The sequence below is a fragment of the Orbicella franksi genome, chromosome 5 (assembly GCF_964199315.1).
Source record: "Orbicella franksi chromosome 5, jaOrbFran1.1, whole genome shotgun sequence".
Lineage (NCBI taxonomy): Eukaryota > Metazoa > Cnidaria > Anthozoa > Scleractinia > Merulinidae > Orbicella > Orbicella franksi.
In genome coordinates, this window is record NC_138149.1 from 2582255 (window position 1) to 2609171 (window position 26917).

General features: G+C 39.3%; 3 protein-coding genes across 3 annotated transcripts in view; 2 read left to right on the forward strand and 1 right to left on the reverse strand.

The window, feature by feature from the left end:
* The window catches only part of LOC145488704 (polycystin-1-like protein 2), a 35834-nt gene extending 18202 nt beyond the window's left edge, over nucleotides 1-17632 (forward strand). The window contains exons 8-17 of the mRNA XM_081467626.1: nucleotides 279-885; nucleotides 1019-1198; nucleotides 3110-3235; nucleotides 6144-6329; nucleotides 7805-8056; nucleotides 9156-9884; nucleotides 10295-10531; nucleotides 11530-12768; nucleotides 13821-13989; nucleotides 15473-17632. Coding sequence (XP_081323752.1) covers nucleotides 279-885; nucleotides 1019-1198; nucleotides 3110-3235; nucleotides 6144-6329; nucleotides 7805-8056; nucleotides 9156-9884; nucleotides 10295-10531; nucleotides 11530-12768; nucleotides 13821-13989; nucleotides 15473-17151 — 5404 coding nt within the window. The 3' untranslated portion in view covers nucleotides 17152-17632. The remainder of the gene's footprint in view (nucleotides 1-278; nucleotides 886-1018; nucleotides 1199-3109; nucleotides 3236-6143; nucleotides 6330-7804; nucleotides 8057-9155; nucleotides 9885-10294; nucleotides 10532-11529; nucleotides 12769-13820; nucleotides 13990-15472) is intronic.
* Nucleotides 1-26917, forward strand: part of LOC145486923 (polycystin family receptor for egg jelly-like) — a 231845-nt gene that overhangs the window by 54631 nt on the left and 150297 nt on the right. The window lies entirely within an intron of this gene.
* Nucleotides 20583-26177, reverse strand: LOC145487041 (elongation factor 1-beta-like). Its single transcript, XM_081465748.1, has 5 exons — nucleotides 26055-26177; nucleotides 24090-24324; nucleotides 23151-23217; nucleotides 21824-21886; nucleotides 20583-20863 (listed from the first exon to the last, which is right to left on the reverse strand). The coding sequence occupies exons 1-5, from the start codon at nucleotides 26132-26134 to the stop codon at nucleotides 20646-20648; spliced, it is 663 nt and encodes a 220-aa protein (XP_081321874.1). The 5' UTR covers nucleotides 26135-26177; the 3' UTR covers nucleotides 20583-20645.

Sequence of the window (26917 nt, forward strand, 5' to 3'; positions counted from 1 at the left end):
GGTACCCTGGTTCACTTTAGTACTTTTAGTTATTATTTCTTCCTTCCTTGGAACTTCTTTCGCCACTAACCGACAAGGTTCTTAATGCTAATGTTAGATTAGCATGACATCCATGACAAGAAAGAAATGCTTACTAACACATAGCCATGAAACAAACAAGCGCAGTTACTCAAAGATTGCTTATTTGTTTCATATGATAGGTCTTTCCTCCTTCCCAGAATATAAGCTGTTCAAAGGCATTATACATGACACAATATTTGATTTCATTTGATCCTCAGATGTATAATAAATTGTGAACCTAAAATCAGTCCATCAGTTAAACTAAGTATCCAGTCACAGTGCCATGGACCGCAGTGCTCCAAGATATCTGCATACCAATGGATACTTTACGAGCAATACCCATCTGCCACAAATAATGACACTGTTTGGAGGAAGATACAAGATCTGCAACTTATCACAACTACACCCTTCAATTCTAGCAGTATTGTAATCAAAGAGGACTCCCTTAATGGCGGAAAGTACTACCGGCTGGCAGTGTTTGTTCAAACTATGGAGGGTCAGCGAGGAATGAGTGCTCGCGACATCTCACCTTCATCACCACCTACCGGGGGAACATGTTCGATCACTCCATCAAATGGCACCTCACTGAAGACTGTTTTTAACCTGAGCTGTAGTGACTGGGAAAGTGACAGCAACCCCCTGTCTTACCGGTTTCAATATCAACTACAGAATGGTCTACATGGGCTCTTGTTCGACGGCTCTAGTAGTAGTGTCAGCTCATGGCTGCCATCTGGAAACTTGTCTTGGAATTATGCTCTGAAGGTCAATGTCACAGTGACTGATAAAAATGGCGTGTCTGCTCCAACAGTTCATTTGCCCGTGCAGGTACAGTATATCCTTGATTATATTAACTGTTGCATCACGTTACAAATGTATAACATACATGCATATTAAATTACAGGTTGTCACTTTCAACAAGCAATACGTTGTCACAAATTAAACATAAATCCTTCTGTAGGTTGAACCATTTCCAGAGCTCTTGAGACCAGAACACATCACCAGACTTGTCACAGCAAACAACAGTGAGTTTAATAATGCAACCAAAGATGAGGATCTCAGCAAAGCAAAAAAAATAGCAAATGCAGTCCTTCAAGCAGTTTTAGAAGATACTACCACAGATTCAACAAAAATTTACAAGGTAATGAACTATTTTTCAATAAATTGCTATTTATTTAACTACATGCAGTTTATTCTGCACCATAGTTCCAAAGTTATCATTTCATCTAGACTTCGAGTAGTCTCTCTCTTGCTTCGTCCATCGAGCATGATGCAAAAAAGAACCACGAGAAAAACAGGGCTGCCTGAAATCCTGGGGGCAAGAAGCGCTTCTCGACCCAAGGATTTCACGCGGCCATTTTTTCCTTGCAGTCTATTTACGGTCTCGCTTGATGGACTAAGTGAAAGAGGAACTACTTGTAGTCTACATATCATCAGAAGAGCATAAATTTAACTATATGATTTGTCCAAAAGATAACCTGTGTGTAGACGTCTACTTTCTTGAGGAAACAGTGAGGTCTGTGAAGCCAGGCACAGTTCCTGACGTTTGCCGTTCTCTTTTCAGTGTTGGTTTCCAAGCTATTTAGCTCATTCCTGTTTCTGAAGGGTATGGTACGCTGTGTTGAGTTTAAATGAAGTGTAGATATCCATTTCAAATCTGTTTGACTACGGTGATAACAAATGTTTATAGCACTTAGCTAGGTCTGCATGGTTTCGAATTTAGCACCTCTGTAATTTGGCATAATTATATTTTGCAAGGCGGTTTCCCTCCGCTGATCGATAACTCTCTAGGGCAGAATGTTACAAATACGGGACTGGACACCGTACGTGATTTCCCAATAGGGGCCTGGCACTAGTTTATCGGAACAGTGCGTTGTTCTCTTCGTCATTCTGTAGCAAGAATGATCGCTGTGAACAAATGAGTATTTTAGTGAAATGGATGGATTCCTATTACCCAAGACTGTCAACAGTATTCTGTCATTCTGCTTCCGGGGGACGTAAAAAAAACAGCACAAACCGGACGTGTTAAGTCAAGAAGAAACATACCAAACATTATACCACATATTAAACATCACATAAATAATGTCGAGTTTCTTGTATTGATACACAGATAGCCAATCAGAGTTGACTTTTAATGAGGCTAGTTGTTAAGCAACCATTTAGAGCACGGTCCTTGAATTCTGGAGAATTAGCAGAATACTGAAACATAATTAGGGAAGGCGCTTCTTAGATGTCAATTTTTCTGCGTGAAGGGAAATTATAGTAGAAGTTTGCATGCTGGCTATACCTATACAGTGGTCTTGACATGCTTAAATTAGCAAATCAAATTAATTTGCAGGTGATTAACCATATAATATAACTAATTACATGTATAATTATTATATGGCTGTGTCTCACAAAGACTGGGAACTACCGAATTCACGAATTTGATTGGCTGAAATCGATATTGACCGCGGTCCAGATTTTCCCATTTAGACCGGCACCTAGACCGGTTTCATTTTGCATTGAAAAAGTAGCAAACTAAAATACAAAAATGTTCACCATTTTCTTTTATTTTCTTCTCAATCATTTATGGAAATGCCAAAAAGCCTGATGACAAAAAAAAAGTAAAGAGAACGAGCAAATTTCAGCAGGTTTAAGTTAAGTTCATTGCCGTTCGCAAGCAAAATGTCAGCAAACTAGTTACATTAAACAAATTAAAGTTTTTTTCTTTGCCATATAATAAACATCTTATTAACCGAGCTAAGTTGGTCTGTATGGGAGAATCTTGACCTCGGTCTTGTGTACAGACCTCACTGCGTTCGGTCTGTACTCGCGACCTCGGTCAAGATACTCCCATGCAGATCTCCAGCTCGGTTAATAAGAGCTAAATATAGAATTATCATTATCATTATCATTATTATTATTAGTAGTAGTAGTAGTAGTAGTATTGTTATTATTATATGCTTTAAGTCAAATGCTGAACAGTTATTTGTTTTTGGAATGTGCTGAAAAAATGTCACTACAGAAACTCATCTGGCAGTGTTCTCCCTACAATTTATATAAATTGCAGATTCAAGACTCCATCATTGAAAAGATTGTCTTACTGCGAGTGAAAAGTCTTCCAGACCTTTTGCAAAGCTCTTCCATTATAGGGTCTGCTATTCATGAAACAGAGAGAGTGTCTGTCAAGTCACTGGTGAGCAAACTAAATGTTGAGGGAGGGTAAAGCAGGAGGATGCCGGGTTGTGGTAAGGAGAGATGAACAGAAAAGGGGATTCCCCTTTCCTGATTTCTCTAAATATTTCACAATCTCTCATCCTGCTTTAAGATCAAGCTTATTTCCCTCTGTTCTACTAAATAATGATATTTATACTAGATGTTTTATCGTTGCCATCCATGAATGTCCAGGATTGCGTGCATGCCCTGTAGTATGCTGAATCTCATTTACTTTGACTGTGTTATATGCACCAACTGGGTTGTTTCTGGCGGTTAATTTTCCAGTCAAACAGTGACGTAAGCTCAAAACATTTTCCATAAGCGCTATACATCCCATCATTTCAACTTTAAGTTCAATGTTTCTTGGCAATGGCCCTGATGACAACTATGAGTTGGGTAGTCACGTCCCACTTGATGCACTTACATAATCATTATGGCTCCTGGTTTCGATCAATTTCTCAAATTGCGAGTTTGGGACGTCTGTAAAGAGAGAATCATACTCTGATATCAGGTCAGGTATGTGTAGCCATTGTTAGCTACAACAGGCTGTGATAAGCTATTGTAGCCTCAGATTCAGCCAAGCAGATTATGTACTTATTGACTGAGTAGGAGGGCCTGACGGGAAAATATTTGGCTCGAGGTCAGGACGTACGGACCGAGCGCAGCGAGACCCAAAGACCGAGACCCAAATATTTTCCCGTTCGGCCTGACCTAACTCAGTCAACAAGCTTTTTATCATATGACCTGAAAATTTTGAAAATTCTGTTTGAACCTAAAAAGGACGCGATTACATAACATCAGACGGCCCCCGCGCGGAACAACTACAATAATTATTATTAAGATTCTACAATAAAAACTTGTCATTTAATTCATCGCGTCGAACAAGAAACACACAATTCATCGAAAAACACGACTCGTTTTCTCATTTTTGTTTTTCAATGACTGTAAGTCCTCACTTACAATTCATGCTAACGAGATTGGCTGACCTGTTTAAAAAACCAACAGAAAGTTGACATAAAGCTGTCAAAAATATTTCAAAACCATCAAAAACTTAGCGAGTGACAAAAGTGCGCTTCACGCTTCACTGAAATTGTTCACAAATCTTCGTCGTCCGAAGACTCAAGAAAATGTTGGCGTCGTTTCAAGCGATTTGTCGACCTCTTGGATTCTCTTGAACAAGGGAGAACTAGCAACTGAATATTAATGACACCGATGTTGGCTCCCGCAAACAGTGTCTGGTTTGCTGACTTTGCTGGTTTTGCTGTGTAGTGGAAATTACACATTCAACGCAAGCGAGTTTTATTATCTGGATGAACTGTACGGTAAATTTTGAACTTTTGTTCGTACTCAGTTTTGCCTCTTCAAACAACGCTGATGTAGAAACTGCAGAGCAATTTATCCTACATAAAGGTATGTTTGTGATTTCCCTTCTCACAACTCTGGAAACTCGAAGAAAACATTTATATCGTACTTTGTTTTCTTCGCGACTGGCCGGTTTCTTGCTTTTGACCCACGATGAATTCTTGATTTCTGAAAGAATTTTCGCCTCAAGACTGTTTGCTTATTCCGAAGGTTAATTATCGGACAGTTCATCCGGAAAAGTTGTTTTCTTGACTGCCTGTTTGCTTGTTGTTGGCTTGTGAGAAAGTTGTGAGCTTCTTCAGTTGTGAGGGGTGTTGACTTTCTTTCTGTGCTTTCGGAGTGAGTTGGCGACTGAAGTAGTTCTGCATCGGACAGTTCGCCAGGATAGTAAAATTCGCTCTCAGAATGTTCACTTTCATCACTCATTTTGAAGAGAGCAAAATTTTGCAACGACAAAATTGTTTAATCATTAACTCGCATCGAGTTTCTAGGAGGGCCGTACGCATTTCTAGTAGGGCCGTGCGCGTTTTACCGGCTCTATCACTTCGACGCGTACGGCCCTCATACGGGACCTTTTTTCTTATGGTTTTCCAAGGAAATTGCGCGCGGGGCCATACGGGTCATATGAACAAACCCTCTTGTAAGCCAGTTTACCGCAGGAAAAAAAACATAAACATGTTATTGGCCGGCTCATGGTCGGTCCGTATAAGCCGGCCAATAACATGTTTATGTTTTTTTTCCTGCGGTAAACTGGCTTACAAGAGGGTTTGTTTACGCAACTTTGTCATTAAATCGGCTTACGCGCCGTCTACAAACAGTTCGTAAAAAATCTAACGAGCGCACGAGCGAGTAACTCAGATACTAGACAAAGAAAGATGTATTATAAAAGAACATATTTATTTCGAGCCACTTTATGTTAGTTGCATTTGGTTTACCAGTTGAGTTCTCCAAAATGGTTTCTCCGGTGTGAAATTTCGTGCAAAGTTTGAAATTATACTACAAAAACAATTTCTGTCAGTCGCTGCGAATCACTCGAAATCAGACTTTTCTACTGTAAGTTGGGTAGCAGATAGCGAGGAAATTCGTTAAGTGCACTCCACAGAAATTTTCTCAAATACAGCAACGATCAGAGAGGTAAATTTGACTGAAATTGGTTCATTTTTTACTCAAAACTGTACAGAGAGAGACACACAGGAATTTACGCGCCATTACAGCGCCGAGCTACAAACAGCCAAACAAACTCTCACAACCTCAAAAGACTCAATTGAATTTACCTACAGTGACTTTCCTCGCCATTTAAAGGTGAATAGAGGTAAACTTGCGTTGATTAATCGTCGATAGAAGTGTAAAAATGGCGAAAGATTGACGATTACCGCTAATTCGTTCACGAAAATAGATCAACGCGACGGATTCCGCCCGCTCCAGGAACTAATCAGATTGCAGGATTTGTTGAATTCTGCCCACGCACGAGCTGAGAAAAAGATAAAAGAACTTTTTTTGTTGCTTACGACACTTTATTTTGATAGGAATCCTCATTGTCTGCTATTGAGTCAATGGCATCACTCTTATGGAATACTACTCAAGCAAAAGATGTGGCAAAGATACCGCTGATTACCCAATCTGCAGAAAACTTAGGTTCCTGTCTTAACAGCTTGCTGAAGGTAGGAGCAGTCATTGCATCAGGAGACGTTGGTTCTGAACTTCAAGAAAAGGTTAATATTTGCGATCTTGCATTGTTAATGGCTGTAAATTGTTACTTCATTGAAATGCGCAAGGACACACTTCGATCTATAACTTCGACTGTAATCATATTTCCTTAACATTACCTAACTTGCATTTGGCACTAATAATTAAGTGACGAATCTTTACACTAACACTTGTTACAGTGGTTAGATTTTTCCCAAGCTTGGCACTGGTTACCTGTTTTCCCACACATGACTCGCCTTACATGTTTTCCTGTACTTGACACTGGTTACATGTTTCCCACACATGACTCGCCTTACATGTTTTCCTACACTTGACACTGGTTACATGGTTTCCCACACATGACTTGCCTTACACGTTTTTCTATGCTTGGAACTGGTTACATGTTTTCCCACACATGACTCGCCTTACATGTTTTTCTATATGCTTGGCACTGGTTACATGTTTTCCTATACTTGACACTGGTTACATGTTTTCCCACACATGACTTGCCTTACATGTTTTTCTACGCTTGGCACTGGTTACATGTTTTCCTATACTTGACACTGGTTACATGTTTTCCCACACATGACTTGCCTTACATGTTTTTCTACGCTTGGCACTGGTTACATGTTTTCCTATACTTGACACTGGTTACATGTTTTCCCACACATGACTTGCCTTACATGTTTTTCTACGCTTGGCACTGGTTACATGTTTTTCTTTGCTTGGCACTGGCTACATGTTTTGCAACACATGTCTCGCCTTGCATGTTTTCCTATGCTTGGCACTGGTTACATGTTTTCCCACACATGACTCGCCTTGTATGTTTTCCTATATTTACAACTGGTTACATGTTTTCCCACATATGACTTGGCTTACATGTTTTCCTTTACTTGACACTGGTTACATGTTTTCCCACACATGACTCGCCTTACATGTTTTCCTATGCTTGGCACTGGCTACATGTTTTCCCACACATGACTCGCCTTACATGTTTTCCTATGCTTGGCACTGGCTACATGTTTTCCCACACATGACTCGCCTTACATGTTTTCCTATGCTTGGCACTGGCTACATGTTTTCCCACACAGGACTCGCTTTACATGTTTTCCTATGCTTGGCACTGGTTACATGTTTTCTCACACGTGACTCGCCTTGTATGTTTTCCTATGCTTAGCACTGGTTACATGTTTTCCCACACGTGACTTGGCTTACATATTTTTACACACTTGGTACGGGTTTCATGCATGTTTTTTCATTGCTTGCCTCTGAAGCAAGTGCCATTCCCACCTTTCCATTTGTTGTATGATATGCAGCTGGTCACATGTTTTCCCAAGCTTGACAGCATCTACTTCAGGTTTTTGGCATGGCATGGATTGATTCATTGTGTAAACTGTTTCTTTTCTTGTGATTGGTTGACCTCATGTGAGTACTTAGAGTTTGATTTATAAGACAGCTCTTTTTTGTTTTTGTTTTTGTTTTGTTTTGTTTTGTTTTTCAGGGTAAACGTATAGTAGAGAGATCCATGAACATCATCAGCTTAGTTGGAGATGCAGTGCTGGCACTAAGAGTCCCGGATGAAGAAATGATATCGATTGAGACGACAGGACTGACCTTGACCTTAGCCCGCCATAGCCCGGATAAACTTGAAGGATTGAAAATTGAAGAAAGAGGTGCTAGATTTGTTTTGCCAGCTGAAAAGAAAGCATTGAAGTCCAGCGGAATACAAGGAGCAAGTTTTGTGGATACTCAGGTATGGATATTGTATCAAGCAGCAGATGATGACCGTCCTGAGGGAAACAAGTTTGTTTTGCTTTTAAACCTGACATTTCTGAAACGTGTGGTTAGAGATGTTTCCCTCGACTTCATCTCGAGAAACACCGAGAAACTTACTGTTCCGCCCGTGACCGGAAATAAAGTGTACAATTAGATAGTCGCTAAACAAAACGTTTTTTGAGCAACATCATGGCCTCGCACGTGGTGTTTAAATCTAGGTACATTTCTTTTGTATTGTAACGACGGATTTGACTGCTTATCGAAAGCTATAGATCTCTTCCCTAATCTCCATTACAACAACAAGCTTTATTTCCCCCTTGGACTAGCAAAAATATTATTAACAGTCCTAAGAAAATACGCGCACTGATTGGTTAAATATCGTGTTTCTTTCACTCGATAGAAACACAGAACTAGCACGAGCTGTTGACGTAATGATGACGCGAGCAAAGCGAATTTACATTTTGACAATCAAAGTTAACAAGTTGTTTTCCTTTTTTTCGTCGCGGTGTTTTCTAACAGAAATAGAAAACATGTTCTCTGTGTTGCTATCGAGTTATAGAAACACTCGTGAAAGTTTGGGAGAACTCGTGTTTCTATTTAACAATTAGATTATGAGCTCGAGATTTCTATCACGCATAGAAATCGAGAGCGAATAATCTAATTGTTTTTATATAAATCTACTAGTCGTTCAAAACTTTATCTAAATCCTCTTCACAGACACTTCGAAAACGCCAATAATCGACCGTCATTTTGCTAACAAGGGCACACTGCTACGCTACTCAGTATCTATCACAGCATCAATAGTGAGTAGCGTAGCCAATCAGAGAACGGTATTCGTAATCAAGGAACGCTAGTAGATTTATACTAAAACTCGATAGAAACTCAGGACATGTTTTCAATTACTTAAACAGTGTTAGGGGCCAGGCTACCTGAAATAACTAGAGAATTAAAAATGGCAGTAGCTAGGTCTACAGATGTTATTTACCATACTTGTTTAAACACGGTATCTCATATGGGACACCATCCCTTTAACGTTATTAATGCCGTGCAGTTGACAGTTTTTGTTCTTTTTGCAGATGCTATCAATTCCATTCAATCCTTACAACTGGGACAGTACTAAGCAAAGAGTCGACTCTGATGTCTTCGCTCTTGACTTGAAAGATGACACACGCAAGCTGATCAAAGTATCAAATCTCTCAAACAACGTTATCATCGTTGTACCATTAAAACCCCAGACGGTATCTCTTGAAAGTCCGCAGTATTTCACCCAGAATGATAATCTGCGTTTTCACGTAATTGATGTTGAGTACGAAAATACCCTGATAATGCTGGAAATCACGCCTACTGAGGCAAATACAAATCTGTTTGTGTACTTGCGATATGGTCAGCGGCCAACCACCCAAGAGCATGACCTCAATGCCACTGTCTCAAAGAGCGAAAAGTGTGTTTGGTCACCAGGTGCACCTGGCAGAAAGGATGCCAAAACTAAATGTTCCCAGCTGACGAGTCCAATAGAAACTCTCGCCAAGCGACCAGGGAAGTACTTTCTTGGAGTGCAAGGCTATAACAGAAGTGGAACAAACTCTCACAAGAGGGAGAAAAGATCATGTTTCAGAAATAGACGACAAAAGCGTTCATGTGTCGAGGTCAAGGACCCCCTTCCCACTCCCCCTCAGGGCCAAAATGTAACTGTGGTGCCAGCATACGATTCTAAATCGGATCATAATTATACTCTGAGGGTAGCCCTTGGGAGCTGTTTCTTCTGGTCAGAGGAGAGGGAAAAGTGGATAACAGAGGGCTGTCGGGTGAGTGGTGTAAATGTTCTTCAGTCAGGTCTCATTTGTCATTTTCAATTTTGCAATCTAGTGATCTTTAGAAGCCTCCGCTTCTGAAATTCTGATATGAAAAAGTAATCCGCGGCAATTGTCCAGGGCATTTAATAGTTTTCGTAATTTGACGCAGGCTGTAGCATTCTACTGCTTGTTTACGGCAAATTTGCAACCCGTAATGAAGTGATTATTTCAAGACTGTGGTGAAACTCCTTTTATGATGAAATTTGTAACAGACTGGCAGAGATAAAAAATATTTTTTGATAGGACGTTTTACAGGTAATGTTATCAGATTTTGCTAGCCTACGTACTACAAATGACAATGTGGATAATTTTAAATGATTTAACTTAATTTTAAGGGATTTTTTCTTTTTATTTCTTACCAGGTTTTATCAGCAACATTGAACGGATTTATTAATTGTTCCTGTAATCATCTGACTTTATTTGGAGGAGCTCTTTTGATTAAACCGAATCCCATTGATTTTGACAAGGTCTCAGTGGAGTTCAAGGATCTCCAAGAAACTGGAAATGTTGCAGTTATTGTGATGATCTTTGTAGTTCTCCTCTGTTATATTGTCGTGCTGCTTATCGTCAGAAAAACGGATAAAAAAGACGCTAGAATTGTAAGCATTGATGATGACAATTTATTTCAATAGCGTGCATAATTACAGTTAAGACTGCAGTCTCCCTTATGGCTCTATATATGAAACTAAGTTACAACATGACCAATTAGAGGAAGTTTAACCATTTCAAGGTATAAAAATTAATGTTGCGTTCAACTGTAAAATCCGCTGTTTTGAACATTTTACAAACTTGCCGGGTTGTACCCTGGAATCTAACAATTTCAGTTCAACAATTTTGGAATTCATGTCAATGTGGCTTGTAAAAAAAGTGTTGTAAATTTAAGCAACTAGGCTAGCAGAGGGCTTGAAGCTGCACCCTCGGGGAAACTTTTCGGTCTTTTATCCGATGGAGCTCAAACTTTGCAGTGATAGAACTTTTAATTTCAAACAATCATATGAGGTTTTTTTATTATTATTACTTAAATATTTTTCGGCGGGAAAATGACGTCACAGAGCTCAGGGCAAATTTTAGTTTCCCTGTTAACCGATGTAATTGATTTGGAAAGAACTCATTAAGATGAAGTGAAATGCGAAAACCTATTGAAAAAGACATGATGATAGATAGGAAAGCAGCCATAACACTACTGGAAAAAAGACCTGAAAACATTTTCAGGCTTTGAACGGGATTCGAACCCACGACCTTTGCGTTACCGGTGCAATGCTCTCCCAAATGAGCTATCTAAGCCACGTTAGAGCGGTCTTATGTTCAGTGGACGTAATACTCGGCTCAAGTATGTTAATTTCATAATAATGGATGTCCAACAGTAGCAATTAAATGTAGACATGATGATAGATACGAATGCAGTCATAACACTACTGGAAAAAAGACTTGATAAAAAACTCAGGCTTTGCTACTGTTGGACAGCTATTATTATGGAATTCACATACTTGAGCCGAGTATTACGTCCACCGAACATAAAGGGCCAACTCACACACGACCGCTTTTAGGTCTAGTATCTCACAGTACATTAATAAATTAAATCCACTTTGATTTCTAGATTGGTCTGCCAGTGCATCTACCGTCCACAGCAAGCAGCTCACACAGCTATCGGATAATCATTTCCACAGGCGTGTGGAGAAATTCAGGTACAACAGCTAAGGTTGCCATGGAGATATACGGTAGTGAAGGAAGCAGCGGAATTGTTCGGCTCAACTTAGACGAGCCTGGCGTGAACAATTTTCTCTTTACTCGTGGAAACACGGATGTGTTTGTTCTTAAATTTAGCCAGTCTCTTGGTACGCTTCAGGCATTGCGAATTGGTCATGACAACTCTGGTGAGAGCCCTTCCTGGTTTCTAGAAGAAATCGTTGTTATTGACGAACAGGTGAATCAGGCTTGGGCGTTTACCAGCAGCCAGTGGCTTGCCCTGGAGCGAGAAGACGGTCGAATTGAGCGAATCATTGAACAGGCGCCAAATGAGGGCACTTTTACAGACGAGATGCTAAAACGTTGGTGGAAAGGTCTGACTGAAACCCATCTTTGGATTTCAGTTCTAGCGAAGCCGAGAAGAAGCCGCTTTACAAGAGTGCAGCGAGCGTCGTGCTGCCTGTCAGTGCTTCTTACAGCCATGTTTGCTAACGCGATGTTCTATAAGTTGGAAGGCAAATCTGAGCAAGTCCTACAAGTAGGACCCCTGAAATTCTCGTGGGCCCAAATCATTATCACTTTTAAAAGTGTACTTATCGTTGCACCCATAAACATTGTGACAGTATTACTTTTTCAGAAAGGAACAAGTGAGACTCTGTGTTGTCGTAAAGCGAAGTGGCTTACCTACCTGGCCTGGTTCTTTTTGTTTAGTTCTTGTGTTGTTTCTGCTTCGTTTACCATCTTCTACAGCTTGATTTGGGGAAAGAGCACCAGCGAGCAGTGGCTAGCGTCAGCACTTATATCACTGGGGTTGGATGTGACAATTACAGAACCTGCTAAAGTGTTATTCATTGCGACATTCCTCGCAGCCATTCTCAAATGGAAAAAGAGTAGATCTGAAGGACGGCAAAGCCACGAAGCAGCTAAAAGTAGCCCCTCACGACAGCGACTGTGGAAAATGAAGCTATCTGAAGTGGAAGACATGAGGAAACAACAGCTAAAGAAAAAGAACTTGTTGCTTCTTTACTTCGAGCTTGTCGTTTACCTCCTGTTCATCTTCCTGGTGATGGTCTTGTGTTATGGCAACCGGAATAGTTACCAATATCACATGACAAAGTCCATCCGGGATGGGTTACCAAACTTTGAAAAGGTAAGTATTGTCAACAATGAAACAAGTCTGGGTTAACTCCAAAGTGAGTTATCATGTGGATTCGTTTGTTTTTTTGTTTTTTGTTTTTTTTTATCTCTTCATAGTTAATAGAGGGGAATGGTTATGAAGTCCGGTAAACATCAAAGGAGCAAACAAAGATGCCAGGATTTATGTTGGAAGGTCCACGACCGTGCACAATCTTTTGTTTTGCGTTCATACACTATGTATGAGTTACCAAATCAAACTATTTCTATTGGTTAGTTCCTCGGTCAGTAGTAAACAACTATTTTGTTTATTGCACGGTCAAGGCCAAAACAGAGAGCAAAACCATACAACAAAGAACTTTTTCGAGTTTCATAACCATTCCCTCCTATTAACTATGATTTGTTGAGCTGTTCTGTTCAACATATCTACAAAATGAGCAGCACGAACAGTAGGCGTGATGTTTAAAACCAAAGCGAAATGTTATTCAATTAATTCAACTGAGTCAGAGCGGTTTTTACTTGAATGTCGAAAAGTAAATTGGTTTTGTCGTATCATGCTACACGATTGGCTTAAAAAACTCGCGCCATTTTGTCAAACATAACCAATCGTGACTTGCCCGCACACGTTTTCCCGCGCTTGGCGTCAGCTTCATGCATTTACTTCGATTATCGATTCGTTCGTTGGTCTGTGTCCTTTGTGACTGGCTTAAGTGATTACTTTGGTTTTGGTTTTACGATATTCATTTGGAAACCGCTCTATGTTGTCAGAGAGGTTCTCAATTGAGCGTTGAAAAGTAGCTGGCTCTTTGGAATAATGTGGAATTAATAGTGATATTTTTATTCTGGAATAAGGTCAGTCGAACGCACCCTGAGAATGAGTCCAACCTATTTTAGTGCTTAGAACGTGTCGTCACAAGACATGCGGAATGGAAGCGATTTCGACTCGGTCCATAACCTTGGGAGAAAAAGGGAACAAGGGAAATATTACTGCAGTATGGAACTCGCGTTAGTTCAATAACATTCATATATTCACCGGTCCATTTTCTCTTTCTCTTTTCTCTTTGATAGGTTCATGATAACGAGAAGCTCTGGAGCTGGTTAAATGAGGCTTTTATTCCAGGTGTGTTTGCGGGCCGATGGTACAATGGCCAACAAGAGAATCAAACAGTGTACATTGGAGACAAGCACTCAATCCTTGTTGGGATGGCTCGAGCACGGCAACTAAGAGTTAAACCGAGTAAGTTTTAGTCTCAAAGCTCAATGTTTCGCAATGGCAATAATCGCCACTTTAATTGTATCCGGAAGAAAGTGCATACAGAGGCTCAGATAATGGCTAATCCATGACGGTCTTTAAGGAGTTACGTCTCGGTTTGTGCATCTTGACAAGTTTTGCCTAAATATTTTAAGTGCGTCCATTGTAATCCGTTTTAATCTTTTCCATCCTTTACCATCCTTGTTCCTTTATTGTTTAAGATTATCTCTTTGGTGTTTCTCTACTTTAATAAGCTACTATTATCCGGTTTCTTTCAATTTGAAGGTAATTTTGCATGTGGCCAAAATTACTTAAAATACCGTGATTGAGCTACTTCAGTCACTATTCTGTGAGCTGAAGACAGATAAACAATAGCCTCCATTTGGCGCGGAAATACCCTCGGATATTTGTCCTTGGACATTATCTGTTCTGAGAAGCGAACGGTTCTCCGAGAGTGTAGCTCGAGGAACACTGTGAGCTTTGAGGAATAGGTAATGTCCACGGACAAATATCGGAGAATATTTTCGGGCCAAATGAAAGCTATTGTGTTTATTATCCTTCAAATATTTTTCGCAACACGCGTGGATTTGAAAATTAGGGAATATCACTCGGATATTCCCCAGTTTTTACTGGGACGAGTATTCAGTCGCGTGACGCGTTTAGACCAGTCGCGCGCGAGTGAAAATACTTGATGGATTATAAATATACCTTATTTAGATGCTTTGGTGGGTAGTATCGCTGTTTATTATATGGAGAAGAGTGTTTTACTGGGAACTAAACCACTCGTAGATTCCATACGCCACTTCATCCGGGACCCGAGTGGCGTATTTTCTGTATGTCACCTTTGTGAGTGTCGTATCGTTCAATGACGTCACGATTCCCGCCTTTTGCTTTTGTTGAATTGGTTTCAATATTTAGTCTCCATATAATAAAAAGAACATTACACGTTGGCTCGAAGATATGAATTTTATGTTCTCGTGGCAAGAACAATATCTCACTCGTTCGCTTCGCTCACTCGTGAGATATTGTTCTTGCCGTTCGAACATAAAATTCATATCTTCTCGCCACCGTGTAATATCCTCTCTATATTTTTACGAGTTGTGCCGTATTTTGATTAGCCCGTAGGGCGAGTCAAAATACAAACAACGAGTAAATATATAAAGCGATACTACACACCAAAACATCTAATAATAGAACTATTATCGAATTCGGTTTGTCGCGTTTACTATTGCTTTAACTAAAATTGTCCAAAAGCAAATAGTTATACCTGTTCCTTCAACATGTTGTTGGACCCTTGAAGTGTGAGAAAAGCAGTCTATGAGTTATATCTACTTGGAAATTTGTCAAAGTAGGTTAATTCTGAATATAGCATTAGCTAGTATGTTCTGATTAACCCCTTTGCAGAGAACAGAGCCTTCTTTAAGGCATGAACAGCAATTTTCTAATAATAGGTTTGTAAACATTTCAGCATCCTGTAAAGTTGACTATATGACGAGAACATTTCCGGTGTGTTACGACGGATACGGACTAGAAAATGAAGATAGAACCCCCTATAGTAAACCAGCCTGGAAGCCCACCGACAACTCTTCGAGTCACGAGGAGCTACTTCGACTTTGCCCGAAGCCCTGGCGATACCAGAATCCGGGGGAGAGTGAAACTGTGCCCAAGTGGGGACAATTCTCATTTTACCCTGGGGGAGGATTCGTGGCTGACTTAGGATACGAGAACGCAACAGGTTTTAGCATTATTAAGAATTTAAAAACTAATGACTGGCTGGACAGACAAACTAGAGCTGTTATTGTGGAATTCTCAGCCTTCAACCCGTCAGTAAATGTTTTAGCTATTGCAACGTATTTCTACGAAGTTGGGGCGTCAGGACACACGGCAACGTTCAAGAGAATTGATGTTCTCTCTTTGCCCTCCACTCAGACCGTCGCCAAACAGTTGTATATGATCTGTGTTCTTTTATTTATCATCTTCGTGCTGTGGTACATTGGACGAGAGGGTTACAAGCTCTACAAGCGGGGTTTCCGGTATCTTAAATCCTTCTGGAACTGGATGGAACTGTATCAAGTGTTCTTCTCCGTGCTAGCTATTATTATGTATGTGGTACAGTCGGAAAAAGTGTCTTCGGCCATCAGAAAATTACAAGAAAACGTGTATGGTCATGTGAGTTTCCAAGAAGCTCTGGTTTGGCGCGAGGTAGATAATGTCGTTCTTGGTTTGTTGGTGTTTGTAATCTCTGTGAAACTTTTGCGCCTGATAAGATTCAATAAACACGTTGCTGTGTTTTCCATAACATTGAAGTACAGTGGGAGACATCTCGCATCTTTCAGTGTTATTTTCTTAATTCTTTTCATTGCCTTCTTGCACTTTGGTATTCTGACTTTTGGAGCGGGATTTGAGCGCTATTCATCGTTTCTAAAAGCTAGTTTTTTCCAAGTAGAGTTGACTCTGGGTCGAGTGAAAGCAAGGCCAGTCAATCAGTTAGAGCTCACCAACAAAATGTTCGGAAGAATTTTTGCAGCCATGATTTTGCTGAGTACTACCATTTTGGCGATGAACTTCTTCATCATCATACTGAACGACGCACTTGCAGAAGCAAAGAACACTGCAAAGGAAAGCCCACTTTACGACACTGGCGTGGACGAATGCAGCTGGAACAAAACAAACCAACGCCATCAATTTTATGATAAGATAAGTAATGGTTTACGCCAACGGAAACTCGAGGAAACGTTAGCTCGGTCAAGCATCAGGAAAAAGGCATTAGGAAATGCGAAGCAAAACAACTCGAAAAAAAAGTCCTTCTTTGATCAAGGCAGTAATATTATTGTATATCCGAAGCATGCAAGGAATGAGCATCGTTGCCATCTTAATAAGAAGGGAAAGAAAGTACGTTTCGCAGAGGATGTCACTAAGTTTCAACTGAGAAGATTACAGGCGACCAAGAAAGATCTGTTCCAACGCTTGGACAGTATAGTCCAAGCATATTCCAGAGAGGCCGAGCAGGAAGAGAAATTTGAATTGATTATGAATGAGATGGGTGCTCATAACTCTTTGGATCCCATGATTAACGTTACAGCTTTTTCGAATGAGTCATTTGAATATCACGAGCGACCAGTTAGCATTCCCGACATCACTGAATGAATGAAAAAAAATATCTAACTGAGGCCATACTAAAATTTTCATTGTACATAATGTAACCGACTGAAAACAAATTAATTCCTTTAAGTGACAAACAAATTATGCTTTGTTTAAAAAATGATTTGTGTTTCTACTAGTTTGTCCAGAGTATGCATTCTAACTTTTCCATTGTACTCCAGGAATTGTTCGACCTCACTAAGCGTTTAGTGGGATCTTTGCGGACATAACCACGTGTCTTTGTAAATAATTAAATTGATCCTGGTACGGACTGAAAAAAATGTAAAAACTTGACCAAATAATTGTGTAATTTCCAATCATGACAGCATTGTAGCTAACGACTACGTTGCTATTGACAACTGCCCTGTATTTCCAGCCTTATGGTTATTTTGAGCAAACGATACTTTTTAATTTTTCGCTTATTAGTTTAACTTATGTATAAATATTGAGTAGAAATAAAGTTGTTGTTGTACTTGAACCACATTCTGTGACGAACTAAGATTTTGCTCAGTGGAGCAGCCTTACGCGGATTTTTTTATTATCTTGCAAAGAAACATCCAAGGAACGCAAATGTGAACATTTTTTGTTTTTTTTAATCTTTTAGTCACTTTTTTTTTCTATTTAATCGATTATTTCTTTGCTTTGGCCATTTTGTTTTTTGTTTATTTTTTCTCTCTATTGCAAGATAATAAGGCGAGTTTATGTTACAACACGATGTGACAGCCGAAACAATGCCCCTTAAACATGCAAAAGAAAACTCGGTCGATGTCCAGCCATCTCATTTAACCAACCCACATTTGGCTTGAAAGGGAATGTTGTTGTATTCCTTGTTGTTATTTTGTTGTTGTTGTTGTTGTTGTTTGGCACTGACCAAACTAGTATTCTTCAGGAAATTTTGTTAACATTTCCCTTAACGACAAATAATTTTTTCAGGATCTTCTGAAAACATTGAAGCCTCCTAAGGATTATGCGCTGAACGTTTCTGAACTGTGATTTACATTACATTCATTTATCCGAGTGACTTGATTTTTATACGAACTCGCGCGATTGGGATAATGATTTCTTTTGGCGTACTTAATGAACTCTCGTTTATGCAGTAAACTAAGACATCTTTATGGCCATTTTCCGCAATTAACATGAACATGGAACGCCCACAATCGCAAAAAAAATTTTGCAATTTTTAAAATTGAAAGTTAAAATCATTCTTGGAAAGCAATTCCCAATGCTTTCTTCAATAGATATGGAGGATTACCGTTTCTCTTGAAATGCAACTATAACACAAAAAAGTAGACAATAATATTTCCCCTTTTACTGAGAACTTCTAGGTTACTTTAGTGAATTACGAGACCAATATAGGGATGACTGCTTCAAAGGCGAGTTAATTGTATGGAACAACAAAGATATCGCTATCGAAGGAAAATCTTTGTATTGGAAACTCCTGGAGCGAACGTGGGGTTTATTTTGCCGGTACGAGATCTTCTTAAGAATGCTAGCAAATATTTATCTTATGAAGAATTCAAGACCAAATACAACATTGAAGTCAATTCATCTATTATTGCCAAATTCTCTCTGCAATTCCCATAAGTCTTAAATTAAAAGCTATGACTATCAAAAAAAGCCTCTAGAAACAATCACAGAAGAAACTGATGTATATCAGCTTGCCGAAGGAAAAACATGCGTTTGTCTAAAATGCGGTGCAAGGATTATTACTCACTCTTCCAAGTGAAATGGGAAACACAACCAACATCAGTTCCATCATGGTCCAAACATTCCCCCTCGCCCCCCACTTCGCCAACAAATGGAATAACTTATTTGAGAACATCTCAAAGATGTCGGCAGACAATAAATTACGACCAAAAAGGAACTTAAAATATAAGTTCATGCTCGTTCTCACGAGATAACAAATGAGCCATGTACGAATTCAAACTATGAAAACACTGACAAAAAGCTATGACTACTGACTTAAAAACAAACTCAGATGTTGAAAAACTAAAGAATCGCCGTAAGCAGAACTTCAAAGATGGGGTAAACAACACGCAGTTGTCTAAAGAGGATACTCAACGAAGCAACTTAAATAATAAATACAGTCGAACCCGGTCGTTTAGGAGAGCTGGGACCATATTGGGTCAAAATTTTGCCTCGTTAGCATATGGTAACTGCAGAGACTTACCCATGTTTTGAATGTTTTATTCATATGAGAAATCGATTTTGAGAAAAAATACAGTACTTCCCATGGAGAAATCTCCATCTCTTGTGCTATCCAGGAATATATGATGTTACAACACCTTGTTATCCATTTTTGGCGCTATTATAACAATCTGTCAAGTGGTTGCTTACGGAAGGTTAAAAACAAAAGAAATTTCAAACTTTAAGCTCTAAAAGTGGTCGCGGTGGCTTACGAGAGGTGGTCGCAACAGGAGGTTCGACTGTATCTAAGCGTGACTCGTCTTAAAATATCCTGATTGTAAAGTATCCTGATTCTTTTCTTTTTTTTTTTATTGTCCTTATTGTGTTCAATCCCCCCGGGGGTTCTCCCATATATGGGCTATATAGGTATGTGCGGCCCCAAAGGGTTTGTTTTTTCAGCCGTTTTGGTCATAAATAGGGTATCGATTTTGGCCATTTTGGTCATAAATAAGGTATACTTTTTGCACTCTAGACTTTAACTTTTTGCATTTGCTTTGGTCTGAACTAGGGAGCTAATGTTGTAAGGCCACAAGGCAAGTCTAAAACTGGGCATTGATTTTAGGAACAGGTCATAAATTGGGTATCAAGTTTTTGATCAGGTCATAAATAGGGTAGGGAAAATCGCAGATTTTGGTCATAAATAGGGTAAGGGTTTTGGGAAGCGGACCACACACCCCCACCCCCACCCCCACCCAATTTTTTGTTGTTTTGAACAACGGATTTACATCATTTTATAATAAATCAATGATAACAAACAGTAGGTGACATAATAAATGATTATTAAAATCAACATTGTCATGGTGTTGTCATTCTAGTTGTCTAAAATTCATAATACAGTCAAACCCCTATTAAGAGGCCACCTTGTCCCTAATAGGGATTGGTGTACTCTGAATATTTTTTTTGGATCGAGTTAACTGCTTAGTGAATTTGGATTCACATCAAGACTATCATGATAAACATGTGCTTCAATGATTTTATCAGGCGTCTCTTTCTATTTCTGACTCTTATCTGTCACCGCCTTTTCCAAAACAAAGCCAAACTACATGTATTAAATTTTGGGTGGCAGTTTAACAGGGGTAAAGGCAATAGGAAAAACCTCATTGGGACAATCAAAAGGTGGCCACGGCCACTTAATAAAGGTGACCTGTTACTGACAATGATTTCGGGACTTTGATAACTGGCCGCTTAATAAGGGGTGGCCCCTTAATAGAGGTTCAACTGTATCACCACACAAAATGCACTTTACACAGTTGGTGGTCTTTGTTTTGTGTTTATTTAATTGCATTTAACTTGACTATTCAAGTGACATGACATTAGATCTTGTTAAAGGCAGCAACGTCCATAGACTGAACAAAATCTTCAAATTTAGTGATTTCCTCCTCCAGGAAATCTGTTGAGATTTTGTCGTCTTCAATGACACAGTTGATCTGCAACTTTTTGATGCCATATGCGAGAGGGACGAGCTTTGATGCACCCCAGAGCAGACCATCAGCCTCAATGCTGCGAACAAGCTTTTCCAATTCTTTCATGTCTGAAATCAAATGAAGTTGTTTACATACTGCAACTTTCAAGAACACACAAACTTTGAGTTCAAAAACAGTCTGTCTAACCACTGCATTGTGCAGTGTTGAAAAACCATAATCATGTACTTACATACCATTGTACAGTACATAGGCTAGTAGATAGCAACGAAAGCAATAATGAACAATGATACACAAAAAGAATTATTTTCTGTTTAACTCAAGCTCTGTTTATAGTTCTTGCTCTTTTTGGATTTGCAACTGGGAACTACTTATAAAATAAGACATCCCTAGATTCAATAATTATTGTCAAGGTAAAAAATAGGTCCGCAATGCGTCCTTGTGGTCTTATGCTTAGTTTTATTCCGTTCAGTTGGAGTGTTGTTTTAAATGTCAGTATCTGGGAGTTGAGTTGCTACAAGTGAGAAGGTAGAAAAGTTGTTATAAATTTTCAGTGGAAAATTTATGGCAGAATACTGTTTACCTACTTAATTTATCCTCTAATAATAATAATTTGTTTAGCTCTTAGTTCCTGTGGTACATAACACAACAACAATCTCTCAATTTAGCCCTATTCTGTGCAACATGTTGTGGCTTGTCCTATGTGAGACAGTTTTAACTCTCTGAGCTCAGCACTATTTACACATGTCAAGTGAACTTGTACAATAATGCAGTGTCAAGATGTTTTGCTTTTTAAATACATTAGAACATCAATAACTGCATTGGGCCAAGTGGTCTATACCCCAGAACTTATCCCAGTTTCCATGGTTTAAGTGACTAAAACACTTCTGTGAGAATAAAGTGTCTTGCCCAAGAACACAGCACAGTGACCCTGACGAGGGCTTGAACCCAGACTGCTCAACCCAAAGCATGCTGACCATTGGGCCACTGCACTTCCATGGCTTTATGCATCCTATGGGTACAAGGACACAAGGAGGAAAGATGACGGTGATAATATTTCTATTAAATACCTGTTTCGTCGTCCCAGGGCTTTACATCAAGAAGAAGACTAGATTTGGCTATAACTGTCTTTTCTAAATAGCACAGAAAAAAATATGTTAAATTAGCCATTTGGATTTTCCTCTGAGGAGAGAGCCCACATGTTAAAGTGCCCCTATGATCAAATTCTTGATACCGGTATCCATTTTTTTCACATTTTTGAACACAATAGGTCTTTCCGAGGTATCTTGCCAAATTTCAACCTATTACATTTACTCAAAAATACCACACAGGTTGAAATTATAATAACAATTAGTGTAGAAAATTGCAAAAACATAATAATTCTTTAAGCAAATTGCTGTTAATACCAATTATTTCAACCTGTGCGGTATTTTTGGGTAAATGACGTCATTTACTCCAATTCTCAACCAAGACTTGGAAGAAGGAAAATTAATGGCGGTAAATTGTCTGAAATAAAGGTCCAAAAAACATGAGTTCTCATGTGCGTAATAGATTGAAATTTGGCACAATAACTAGGAGTGACCTATTGTGTCCAAAAATGTAAAAAAAATGGATATCAAGAATTTGATCATAGGGGCACTTTGAAGGGGTGGGGATGACCAATGTGTAGTTCCAGAAAATATACATACCTCCCCCACAGAAGGAATTTTTTCCAAGACACCCCACCCCTCTGGAAATTCCAATTAAACTTGATACATTCCTTTAAATTTCTTAGTCTTAAAGAACCCCCGCCCCCCAGGAAATTCCAATCCCTTCTGTGGGGGGAGTATGGATATTTTCTGGTACTGCACAATCTGGAAATGGTTCAAGCTTTATTTGACTCCTAAAATAAACCAACTTAAAACTAAAACTCAAGCTAAAGTAAAACCAGTAGTGAGGCAAACAAAGATAAGGGAATTTTAAGATTCCACACCAGATCGATCTAAACCATCAACATACACGTACATGTACCAGTAATATTATCATATTTTAAACATTCTCTGCATCCAACCCTTAAGATACCTTGAAAGCCAAAATGTTTGTGTTCTATCCTAAACACTATAAATGAGACCAAAATCCTAACTCTACTCCCAGCTCCTTTTCACATGGGAGCTGCTCCACTTCCCAGGTAACGGTGCCAATTAAAGAATGACTGATAATCCAAGAATGTCCATTGCGTCACAATTCAGCTGGTACTGGGTTTTGTGACAGTTAAACTTGTGGGATGCACTTCTCCATCAAATTTAAACTCTTGGAGAACAGAATATTTCACATTTGAGAAAACCTGGTTATCTTATAGAAAACACAACATGTACGTACAGTTTACATTAATTAAAATTTGCACTTTAAGGTACTTACTGTTAGCTTTCTTGGAAGCATATTGTTGTAATCTCTGTTGCTTAAGTTTCTCAGCCTCTTCATCATCCTGTAATTAATCCAAGCTCAGAATATTAAATCCACTTTTGGATGATTTCTTGGTGTGTGCCAAAATCATGACTTGAGTATTGTAAAAACTAGGGTATCTAAACGATAGTAACGCTGCGGCACATTCTGTTGATAGTGACACATTTTATGCAGTGATTCATCTACCTGCGCATGCCAAGACTTGCATTAACCTTGAATGCATCAACTTCATGCATGATGACGCATCGATGGCGAGGTGTGACAAGGGATCGTGACAAAAAAGCACATAGTGATCTAAACTATGTTTGGACGTAACGATACACATCAACCTCCCCTTTTCCAGATCACGAAAATTGAAAGATGTAGAAATTGTAGGAGCAGAAATCTAACTTATAAATTCTGTACTGGTATGCATTAAATGTCTCTAGAACGTTGACAGACTGTGCAGAGGACATGTCCATTGCAACGTGTGAAAATGCTAAAGCTTTAGCTTAAATTCATGTTTGGATGAAAAGGAATAGATTGCAGCATATATGAAATTATAGTGTTCTATGGTTTTCGTTTGTTTCAATTATTCTACAAGCTTTACAAACTTTCACATACCGCTTTAAGAACAAAAGCAATAGTTGTGAAAGTCAAGCACATCATTTCACTGGTAAATCAGAGCAAAACATAACTGACCACGCGAAAAAGGACGACAGCTTGATGGTGTGACATCCTCGTGTTGTTCGTGGTGCAGTGCACTCTGGTAAAAAGTGTTGCAGTGCACTCTGGTTAAATGCAATGCATTCTGGTAAAAAGTGATGAATTTGAGAATTCAGAGTTCGTAACGTTATACTAAAAATAAACAGTACAGTTTTAAATGCCCAGTCATCAACTGATCTTTACAATTACCTCTTCAGAATCTGAACCAAAGAGATCAAAGTCGTCGTCATCGTCTTTTTTGGTGCCATTGGTTACTGGTCCAGCACCATAGCTATCAAGATCTTTTTTGCTGCCAGGAAATGTGGCTTTTTCAGTTCCAAATGATGCTATGTGGTTATACCAGCGTAGAACATGTGGCAGATCTTCAGATGGACATCCAGAAAGTGCTTCAAACACTACTCTGTCACCTTGGGAAGGCACATAGCTGGCAACAAAACAAAAATACACTCTGATAATTCAATACTACAGGAAATAAATTTGAAAAGGTTGCTACATGATCAAAAACTAAACTGATGTGTTCTGTTCATTGAGAATGTAAAGCCTGGGTTTCACCTCAGGACAAGCAATTTTCCACTTTGCTTGCAGTAATGCTCATTCTTAGTTTTTTATGCAAAAGAAGACCAGGCTTATGACATCATTGCAGAATCCTGCATGGTTGTTACTAACAGCAGTTATACATCTATCAATGTTAAGCCAGAGGGGAAGAAACCAGGGCATATGTGGGATATTTGGCTTCTATTGCCTTCCCCACCCTTAGGAATTTAACTTAGAGTCTTGGCCCCAGAGTGGAGATGTTTGTGATGTTTAATTTTTTTGTGAGGAGGAATGAACTGAATCACGTCATCACAGTCATGTGCTCATCTGTGTGACCATCTTCAACAGGTTCTCATTATTAGAGAACACAGCTGTTTTGGAGGTGAATACTTGTTTTCTAAAAATAAGAAAACTACTTCTCACTACTTACTGTCAATGTAAAGTGATGAAACAGGTCACTTTGTGGGGGGTTGCGTGGATTTTGAATCTACAGTCTCACTTTTTGTCAGACAATGATGCGTTGGAATTCTAACATGTTCCATCCTTTAAGAAGGAGAAATTATGCCTCTCTTGAAATTAACAGCCGGCTGCAGGGCAACATGCTACAGCTCTATCCTAGATTGCGGAAACCTTGTTCTGATTGTACCCATTTTTGGCCCTACAGTGGGGATTCTGACCAAAAAATATTCTGAAAATCTGAAAACTGTGTTCTCAATGAGAACTATTTCAAGATGGCTGCACAGAAGGGCACATGACTCTGATGATGTGATTCAGTTCCATTCCTGCTCACAAAAAAATTAAACATCACAAGCATCTCCACCCCTGGGGCCCAGACTCTTAGTCAAATCCCCAAGGGTAGGGAAGGTAATAGAAGCCAATGCCCCACATATACGCGGGGTCCACCCCCTCCCCCTTGGGCTTAACATTGATAGAAGCATCACCAATAATATGCAACCTTCAGAGAAAACGTCTTTTGAAAAGTTCAGTTGTAGTCACAGTTACAGTATAATATCTGTCAGCTGAACTCCACCTGCCTGAATACTTCACAATTAATTAACACTCCAGGGTTCAGTGAAGGTAACAATTAATGCGATACAGCTTAGCTGTCATTTGAACTATAACCAAGCAGAACAGAAGAAAGCTTGGAACTGCCAAAGCACTCGATGTACAACTTTGTACACTGCCAAGATGATATCAACCTTGGAAGGATACAATATTCATAAAAGCTTCTCTGCCCATCACAAAACATTGAAATGTTCGGCTAACACAAAGTAATTAATAAAAGCAGATACAGACTATTCGCTTATTAAAGAATGAGGACTTTAAAGCTCAAATTTAAGTTACAGAACTTGAAAGTATGAATTCTATCATGATTTCATCGAACCCGGTGATTTGTTCCATAGTAAATCTTGATTTTCTATCGATACTTTTATCCAAAATAAAATTCTACTTTACTTGGTGGAATGTGTTTTCTTCTAAATGTAAGCTTACAGTAGCTTACAAATCAACTGCTGATCTTCTTTTAAAAGCGTAAATATTTTCCCTGCACGTGGAATAGAAGGTTTCCCTTCCGACAGCTATATGTTGTAAGAAAACAAGGGACAAACTAAATATACATACCCTTCGATGTAGCTCTTATCTTCGAGATATTTATTCAAGGTTTCCAAGCCTGATCTGGATTTCAGATCACCAAATCCCATCTTTTTAATTCGATGCTATGAATTTTCGTTCGTCCGACAAGTCTGCCAGCAAAAAGGGGAATAGGATATCCCAGCATGCATTTTTATCGCTGCTCGGACTAGTACCCAGTCTTAGACATTTCACATGTGAAGCACATTAGGCATTTTCGCCTATCGTCCACACTAAAACGCCCGAAATTAAAACACTGATGAAAACGGAGACTTTCGAAAACGGTTTCGAAGGTGGATCGTTAATGAAACGCATCGTTTTGAAAACGCTTCGTTTCTAGTGCCGGAACGGTGACTAAAAAAAAAAGCGTCATATCCTGTCGCTTCCATCAACGCCTTAGTGCGGACGAAAGGCAAAAACGCGTGAAAAAGTATGCATTTTCGAATTGGTGTGGACGAAAATACTTTGCTTCATTTTTGTTGAGACAAAACCGGTACCTATTAAAACGCATTAGTGTGGTCGGAGCCTAAGTACGTATAACTAGCCCCAAGGGAAACAGTGAGTTTTGTTTACCCAATGTTCCCCGTGGCGAAGCCAAAAATTAAGCAGCCAACCCCAAAGGTGACACAATCCCCAATGTTCCCCGAGGCGAAGCCAAAAACAGCGAACCCCAAAGGTGACACAATAAAGAATGGTGTTATCTTTTGATGTTTTCTAGGTTCACCATGAAAAAGAGCCATCTTTGGGGAGGGGTGGGGGAGTGGGGGGAGAACTATAATATAGAGAGGATGGTGGTACTCGTCGGAAATTTTGAAAAGAACCCCAAGAGGTACCAAGATCCCGTTTTTGGGGCG